We start from the raw sequence: 9,549 nt of genomic DNA on the forward strand, positions 1-9,549 counted from the left end.
GCAGCAGCAGCACATATCAAAACTCAGCAATGCAAGAAGTAACAGAAGCACTGAGCTGAACATGGAGCTGCTGCTTATTCTTTCTCCCAGATAGTTTTTCTTACATTTCACGATTAGTTCAGTAAACAACAGATGTTGATGAGGGGAAAAAAAAAACCACCAAGGCACCCCCAAGCAAGAATGAGAACATTTCCTGATAAGTTCCTTCAACAAATGCTCCTTCAGACTTGGCTGTAAAGACAACTGAACTAAAGATAATGCATTCTCACTCTTCCATAATATAAGAAAGGTGTGGTGGTCACGAGAAGACATTCTAAGTTTTTTTATAATTTAAAAAGTAACTTTCCCAAATGTAAACAAGCTAACTAGTAAAAGCAAAAGAGGACCCTTTAAGCATTTAATATGAATAAAAAGCTGTATTTACACCAGCCTGAAATTAAAAAAAAAAAGCCTAAAAATTGGCTAACTTAAAGTTATAAAATAAAGGAAATAAAAAATCCGCTCATCACTTGGATTGAAAAGATGTTTCTTTTCCATGATGCAATTTCTGCATATTTTAAGAACTTCCAGTAAAGATCTGGTATTAAAAACCATAGGGAACACAATCCTACAAACTATCTAACAGAAGTTTGTTCCTGGAGATGATTCACACTGCTTCCATTCCATTGTCACTTTCCTAATAAGGCAAGTCAAAGCTTCACTTCCAAAAGACGGACACAAACAAAAGGTGGGGAGGGTGGGAGAAGTTAAAAAATAAAATGAAGTTTGGCTTGCAATCAGCAGCACAGCTGACTGAATTCCTGGGTAGCAAGTACAGATCTGGCTTCACGATGCTTTCCCTGGCAGAGCTGGTTGGTGCTTGAGGTCCTTGTAAGTCAAGAGATGAGACAAATACTTGTAAAGCACAGAGAGGAAACTGACAAAATGTTTACCAAACAGTTCAGTTTTCTCACATAAAGAACTGCTGTTTGCTTCTTGTTTCCTAATAAACAGTTTCTCTTAACAGTAAGCCAGACAGTTCAGATTTTCACATAAAGCCACTTATTTCCAAATCCAATATAAACTTTCCATCACATCAAGGACATCTGACACAAATCCTCCTCAAACCATCACCAGAAGAATGTGTGTTCTAGACAGAGCATACAGTAGCCTCACATCAAAAACCAGGCAGTACTCTGCTTGTATTTACTCACTATGCTCTATCATTCATATACTTTTTACTTTATACTTTATTTTTCTTACAAAGGTAAGCAATAAAATTTGAAAAAGGAGCAAAGAAAAATCTTACATTTTGACACTGGCTACTGCTGGGTCACACAACCTACAGAGTATTTGTCCTCTGCTTGGGAGTTTGTTTATCCCTTCATGCTTACTACCTCAGGCAGCAGAAGAAAGGACTGGGTGAGGGATGAGATAATGGAAATTTATTTGGCTATTAGAGGAAAAAGTTAAGGCAACCTTCATCTTCTTACAGAACTCTAACTTTTGACCCTTCTCTACCACTTCTTACACAGAAATACCCATGTGGTTTTGGTTTTCAGACACTTTTGATGAGCACATCTTTATAAATAGTTGTCGCTGCTCTGTTTCTCCAAATTCCTTTCTCTTTACTGCATTACATAATGAGATTTTTCTACTAGCTCTAAAGTATTAACTGATTAAAGATTAACTCACCCCCAGGAGAGACCATCTCAATTAAAAAAATTCCAATCATTGTAGTCACCAACTCTAAACCGCAGCTCTTCAGTGAGCAACCCAGCTCACCAGCTGCTGCTCTCCTGCTCGCTCCCACAGCCTCCCTTCCCCTGCTGCAAGGAGGGAGGCAGGTCCCTGACAGCGGATGCTCAGGTAGGGAGCACCCAAAGCTTCCAGTAAGTGACCGGAACGCCTTCTCTGTGACAGGCCAGGTAAAACATTTGTCAAGGGTTTCTTCTGAAAGTGCACACAAATATGTGAGTTACCGTGTTAGTGTAACATTGAATGTTTACAAAACACTAGTTCCAAAGGGAAAAGCGCCCTCTTGAAGCCACCACCGTCTCTCCTTGTTGACCCAGACACACCCTGAGATTTGACACTCTAAGGCCTGAAACTCACCTCGGTTCTCACGGGCTCCTCAGAGCAGACAGCCGGGAACAGCCCGAGGGAATCATCCCGCTCAGAGCATCCTCAGCTGGTTCAAACCCACTCATGTGCTCTTTAGCAACAAAACCAGCAAATTACTACTCCTGTTTTGTCAAAAGCTGCCTACGTAACTTCCACTGAGAGCAGATAATTCAAAACATACTGGAACAAAATATGTAGCCTCAAGGAAAGAAAAAAACCTTCAAAAAAACGCCAGACGGCGAAGCCAAGGGCCGAGCCGGTCCCACGGCCGCTGTCAGCCCTGCGGATCCATCCCCGCTGCTCCGGCCGGGACGCCGGGCTCCGGCGGCTCCTTGGGAGTTGGGCTGTTCCTCGAAAGCCGAGAGCCCGCAGCGCCTGCCCGGGCGGGATGTCCCCTCCTCACCGACGGACGGAACTCTGAGGGACCGGGACGCTCCGAGCCCCGCGGGGCCGGGCAGCGGCACTATCACGACACCAGGGCCGACCCCAAGCGGCATCTGGCTGTCCGGGCTGGGCCCGGGGCGCTCGGCTCCGCTCCAAGGTACAGGGAGCCGCTTCCCCCGGCCCGAGAGGCCACGGCAGCGCCCGGAGCACGGACCGGCCCACGGGGCTCCCGCCGACCCGGGCCCGCGTCCAGCACCGGGGAAGGGGCTGACAGGACGGGAATCCCGTTCCGGCGGGGAAAGGGGAGCCGGGACACGGCACGGCGGGGACCGGGGCCCCTCTCGCCGCTCCCGGCCGCCGCCGCCGCCCCGCGCCCCCCGGCACCGCCGCCGCTCCCGCCCTCACCTTGGAGCATGGCCTCCAGTTTCTTCCTGTCCACCCGGAATCGCTCCTCGCCCCACTCGGGGCTGTGCAGGGGCCGCGGCGGCCCGGCCGAGTCCTCCTCGGAGCCGGGCGCGGGCGAGTCGGCGCTGCGCTCGCTGTTGGAGCCCGGGTCGGAGAGCGACTGGGGCAGGTACCCGCTCAGCGGGTCGCACTGCGCCGCCATGGCGCTGCCCGGCGGCCGCCGCCCCGGGCCCCACTCGGCCGCCTCGCCGCGGGACGCTATCTGCCCCCAGAGCCGCCCGGCCGGCGCATCCCAGCCGCCGCCGCACCGAGCCCCGGCGCCGCCCGCCTCTGCCCGCGGCTCCCCGCCGAGTGAGCGCGGCCCCGGCCCGGCGGCGTCCGCGGCTCGGCGGCGCCCCCAGCCCGCCCGCAGCCCGCACAGCATCCCCACCTCCATTGGGCCGCCGCCCGCCGGGGAGGGGCCGGGGATATCCCCGGCGGGAGGGGGCAGCGCCGCGGCCCCGCAGGAGGGCGGGGAGGGCAGGGGAGGAGAGGGGAGGAGAGGGGAGATGCCACCGCCCCCAGCGGCACCGCCCCGCCTGCGGGAGCGGGGCCGGGGGCTGTGGCAGCCGGGGTCACCCTGCCAGCCGGCGACCCCCGACCCTGAGTGGCGGTCCTGAGCCGCACCGTGCCCAGAGCCGATCCCGAATCCCGCCCGTGAGGGCGGCAGGGACCAGCTGGCCGTGGTGCCCCGGCTGGCACATCCCCTCCCGCCCGGCAGGGCCCCGAATCCCCGCGCGGGCGTTTCGCTGCACGGATTCTCCTGAGGGAGCAGTACCTTGTGCTGCTGGACCTCAAGAGACTGGGTTACACATCCCTCACCTTCCAGCTGAACTGCTTTTACCCACACCCAGAATCCCAGCTGGATGTACTCCGGCACAGTTCATGCCGCTGTGCAAACAGTTTGAGCCCAGGAGCACGCAGTGGTGGAGAGGAATCAGCATGAGCTGCCACACTGGCCTGGTGGCAGTGGTGGCATTTTGCTGTTCCCTCGGCCAGACACTGCCCGGGAGGCCCATCACTGCCCAAGTGTGACTGTCCAAAGCACCTGGACAAAGAGTGGAGCATGGACATGCCACTGTCTTTGGGTCTGCTTTGTTTCTACTAAATCAGAGAAATCCTTTCTGACGCAAAACGTTACACACCAGGCACTCCAACAAAAGCTTTCTGCTTCAATTGATCACTGTTTTCTGCTGGTTTCCAGTCTGTTAGATAGAAGGTGATCCAGCAGCATTGGGTCTGGAACCCCTCAAGGTATCCTGCACTGCTGCAGATGCCTCTCTTCTCCAGAGCTGCAGCATCCATGCATTTCCAAACCAGGATGCACTCTGGATGCCAATACAAAATTATAACTGATGTGACAGTGAACTCACCTCGTTGATAACATCAGCCTGAAGGACCATGCTAACATTTGTGAGGAGATTTGCTGGCACTCCAGGTAGATCCAGGGATGTAGTCTCAACATGCACTCATTTTTACCAAGTTCCAGTTTGGGATTTCCAAGTTTTCACATATTTCCCACTTAGTTCCATGACAGTATGAATTCCACAACACCCAGGATTCCAGTTGTGCATTACATGCATGGAGTGAGGCATTCTCAGCCTCTGTGGATGCTAGCTAGCAGCTTGCAGGTAACTACACACTGCTCACAAGGTCCTCTGATACTTCCCATGGCCCCAGGAAATAATGTGCCTAAAGTCAAAAACACTAGAACAAAATATGATTGTAGGTCTTGAAAACAGTGCAATCTCCCTTTTTCTTAATATTTTCTTGTAGTGTGATCTCACTATAGGTGTGAGGGGCAGTCTCAGGAAAGACTGAAAGTCTTTTCCTTCCAAGTTGAGAAGTTTATAGTCATCAAGCAGTTGTTTTTTTTTTTTTTTTTTTTCCTTCTGGTAGATGGGAAAGTGAACATTGTCCTTACCAAAACAACTTGAAATCCAGCGAAGCGTGCTGCCTCGCCCCACAGCAACACCAGCTGGAGTTGTGTGTTTCCTGGATGCCAGGACCTGTCAGTTGCACAATCCAAATATTCACAAGTGGTGAGTGTTGACAGCACCAGGTACAATCCACAACAGCTACAGGTGCTTAGCTTCTCTGAGCAAAACAATTATTTGGGTATTTCCACTCATAAATTAGTAAGATTTACAGTCAGAGATTCTTAGTGTAGGAGGTCCCTTTCCTTGTGTTTTATCCATTCCTTCAATACAGCCACAGAAACCTTCTTTCTCATCAGTTAGTTGAACCCAAAAGTAATTTTTTTTCAGCAGCCATAAAAATAATATAATCAATCAAAGACCTCTTAAAAATAATTTTGTCTGCAGTTTAGTTTTTATTTGCTGAAAGGAACCTTTTCTTAATGTGCTTTTAGATTAAAAAATCAGAATTAAACTCTTTGATTTCCTCCTGAAATCCATATGAATGCTTTAAAAGGATACAGTCATTAGGCATTATTATTGGTAGTTAAATTCAGTACTCTACCATTTCAATTGAATAAATGACATTTTATTTTCCTAGTATACTGCAGGGGAAGAATAAAATGCCTTTTACACAGAAAACTTGAACTAAGTAGAAAAACACACATTTTTAATGGCTACATACTATTACATGTGGATAAAATTGGGGAAATGGGTGGAAGTTGGCAGATACAAAATCAAATGGCTAGAAAGAACATCAGCTGAAGTTGACTTTGGCATATATAATTTATGTTGGACATTTTTTCTGGGGCCAATATCTTGATCAAAGAAAAGAATAACAGGATCTTTCTCATTCTGGTGTACCATTCTATTTTGCTACATTCTCTGCCTTCTTTTTTCCTCCTGGTCTCTTTCCCTCACCTCACACACACACATAATATCTGCAAATCTCAGAAAAAGCATCACTGAATAGGAGAACATTTCACTGTCACACTCAGCCTCTGTGCAGAGCCCACATTCATTGGGGTGAAATAGTGGAATTTAAAGCAACTTCATGAACTGGGTGATCCACTGCAATCAGTCCCACATATTTGGGGCTGCACAAAGTCCCCACACCAAGAGCAGTGCAGGATCTCTCCTGGAAGGATTTGGCTCTGCCCTTGGCCCTGGGGATGAGAAGTGAGGGTCACCATGCAGGGAGCATCACTGGATGTGCATGGGGCTGATGGCTGGGTGTGTCTGCCCAGGAGGGAGAAGTGAAATATAAACAGTCTGACAGTGTAACTTACCCTTAATACAGCACGGTCTGTGTTGTAGAGCCTGCATTTATTTATTGTTCTTCAGCCCAAATTTCTCTACTTCACAGCACCACGAAGAAGCAAAGTGCTCTTTTCTGTAACTCCCTGAGGTGGGTGCAGAAAGGGTGGTTTGGAAAGCTGCAAAGTGAGGGTGGGGAAAGAGAAGGTGGCACACAGATTCTTTCATCATCTGTAGTATCTAGAAATGCTTTTCTAGGAGGAGTGCTAAAGTTGGGGTTTGTTATTTGGGAGAGGTTATCGCTAGTGAAAATTAATGCTGGTGGTGTTTTGAAAGGCTTTATTGCATTCACTATTTTACAGAAGTAAGAGCCTATAATGTTTTGTCTTTTCATGATGCTATACCATATTCCCCGAACAAGTCCCATTAACTTAAATTTCTCATAATAATATAATGTGTCTTACTCTGTTCTAAAGTAGTGGGCACCCACCAGCAAATAAATAAAATGTCTTCCACAGCCATTACAGAAACTTTTCCACTCCTAGAAATTCCCCAGATAAATTCTAACTGAAAGGGCAGAGAGATTCTGAATCATCTTTTTAGTGATACAGAATTATGGAACCATAAACCAAAAAGATTGAAAGAGATAACAAAAAATGTTATCTCATTCATCTCCTAAGTATGCTGAATTCATTTCTGATAGATATTTGTTTATTCACTCCTTTACAATTTCTCATGATGAGGTCTTCATGACCTATCCAGGAAATTCCTGTGTTTCACTTACCATCAAGAAGTATTTTCTCCCTTTAATAAGTAACTTGGATTATTCTTCCTGCAACTTAAAGCTATTAGTTTTTGTCCTGTCCAACATGGACACATTGAATGAATTATTTCTTCTTTCTATCAGACTTTGGTGCTTATAAATACTTTTATCAAGCATTGATTAATCTTTAATAGTTACCTTCATTAAGCTAGATACTCCTAAGTCTTTCAGCTCATTCTCAGAGGTATCATATTGTTGGTCTGCAACAAACTCTTCCCCTAGTAAGGTATATCCTGTCTGCATGGCATTACTGGCTTGTAACCCCCTGGTCCTTTTCTGAAAATACCATTGTCCAGCTAATTGTTCTTTGGTGCATTTTGGTGTTGAGTTCTGCTGCTCAGCATGGTCTCCTGGTCTTGTCCCAAATGAATTTGATCCTGCTTTTTCTGAAAGATTGTGTTCTTGGTTTTTGACATCTATTTGCACTAATGCTGTACTTCTGCAGCTTCAGTTTTTACATCCCTTAGAGCATCCTTTCAGTTTTCTCACAGAATCATCAGTGAAACACAGTACACAGTGGGCCCAGGATAGAATATCTATTTTAATACATCCTTCCATCCTAATGGTCACAACAGTCCTGTGTGGGGATGCTTATTACACATTTTGTTTCATTGACAACTTCTGCTGTATTTTATGGGAATGTTACAGGAAATAGGATTTAAACTCTGCTGAAGTCCGGAGTTATGGCCATGCTACAGACATTCCTGGTTTGTTATAGTAGCACATTAGTCTAGTAGAATTTATTCTTGTCACAGCCATACTTGCTGTGTGTGACTCTTGTTATTAGGTTACCTATTCCAATTACTTTTTTTACTCCAGAATATTTCTAGGAGAAGAAGTTAAACTGACTAGTCTGGAATTTATTGGTTCCCTTCCTGCCTTTTTTACAGATAGTCACCACATTTGACCTTTTTCTGTTTTCTGGAACTTCACCCATCACCAAAGGATTTAAAGAGAGCCATTAATAGTTGTGAGAATGAGCAGGGAAATAAATACAGCCTCGGTGAAACTTGCAGAAAACCATTGGATCTCAGCTTAAAAGTCTGACTGATCACACATGAGGTGTTAACATTTGGTAACATTCAATGTGCTGTATAACCTTATATATACACTGTTATTTATTAGAGCCATGCAGTTTTAAACATCTTAATCTCTGGAAGATTTTTCAACAGATGGATTATGTGAACCTTGGCTTTTCAGAAATGTTAGGAGAATTGGAAACAAATATACAAGACTCAGAAGTCCAGGAATTTTCACTCTTGGAAATGGCACGGGCTCTTTCTGGCAAGGGCAAAACCTGTCTGTTGTGGTTCTCAGAAGCAAAGCCATAGTTCACACTCTAAATCTAATTAGAAAACACTATAATGAGAGGTTTAAATATTACCAATTAGAAAAACAAAACTGATATTTGTAAGGAGAGCAACTAATGAAGAAAAGCATGAATTAGAATTGAGTATGGCACTGTAAAGAACCAAAAGGATGAGAGCAATGATCCTGCACTGGCAATCTCCTTGTCATGTCAAATGTCAACATCCTGCATTGCTGTCAAAGGAACGGCATTGGTAATCTATAAATAAGGAAAAGTTGGTTTATAATCTAAACCCTAAACTTGATAACCATGTTATTTCCTTAATTAAGAAAAAGAAAAGTTCTCTCATCTTTAGAAGCCACTGGAAGAAAGCTCTCCTGGATTAAGAAAAAGTATTCTTGTTTTGAAACTTGTCTCTTTACACTATAACCTTCACAGGTGATATTTAGGTGTATTAAATTCTTTCTATTCCACTCACATGAAGTGTCAAACGGGAAAAAGTGGTTTTATTTAAGGAGAGGGTATCTGAACTAAATTCTCATACAAGTTTACAATTGGAGTTAATACTTTGATTTAAAATACATATATATTGAATCAGTTTTTCTCTGTTTCTTCCAAAACTAATGGAAATAAAATTACAGATAGGTAAAAGTGTTTTCCGGATTCAGATTCCAAATGGATCAACCTTCTTTATTAGGAATATTCTGGTTATTTTTCTTTCCTATTACTGGGGTATGATGGAGTGTACATCCTTCTTACCATCCTGCATAGCTAAAATGCTGCATTTAACAGTGATACATTTCAAAAAATCTGTTCTTCTTTTTGTCTCAACAGATAAGATTTACTCAATTATTAGAGTAGTCCCTCAACTAAGAAAAAATTCCCCTTTACACTGCAGAGACTCCTTCAATCTCTCAAGGCTTTCATATTTTATATAATAGCTGAAGTAATTAATGTACTTCCCTTTCAGTAGTAAAGGCTGATAGCTGCTGAGATTAGCTTTGGGTATCTATCAGAAACTAAACAAAATATGGGATTGGAGGATTTCTTGTTTTACTTTGTTTCTTTCATAGAGGTTTCATATGTGGCTTCATTATTATAAAATTATTTGCCCTTGCTGAGTCACTAGTCTGTAAAAAGCACCTGGATTTGTTTAGCACTTAGAACATGGCTGTTTTTATTTCTCACAGCTACTCATCCTCGAAGGCTGGGAAGCCCCTCTGCTGCAGTGCCAGGGCTTTAATTAACAGGCTTTAATTGCCTGATCAGCCCCACCTGGCCTGGATCCCACCCACACCCTCTACCCATGGGCT

At 45.1% G+C, this 9,549-nt stretch overlaps 1 protein-coding gene across 1 annotated transcript in view; it reads right to left on the reverse strand.

Moving 5' to 3' along the window:
- BICC1 (BicC family RNA binding protein 1) overlaps positions 1–3,178 on the reverse strand; it is an 89,841-nt gene extending 86,663 nt beyond the window's left edge. The window contains exon 1 of the mRNA XM_058810454.1: positions 2,893–3,178. Coding sequence (XP_058666437.1) covers positions 2,893–3,094 — 202 coding nt within the window. The 5' untranslated portion in view covers positions 3,095–3,178. The remainder of the gene's footprint in view (positions 1–2,892) is intronic.
- Positions 3,179–9,549: the final 6,371 nt, after the last annotated feature.

Source organism: Ammospiza caudacuta, chromosome 9 (genome assembly GCF_027887145.1).
Source record: "Ammospiza caudacuta isolate bAmmCau1 chromosome 9, bAmmCau1.pri, whole genome shotgun sequence".
Taxonomy (NCBI): Eukaryota; Metazoa; Chordata; class Aves; order Passeriformes; family Passerellidae; genus Ammospiza; species Ammospiza caudacuta.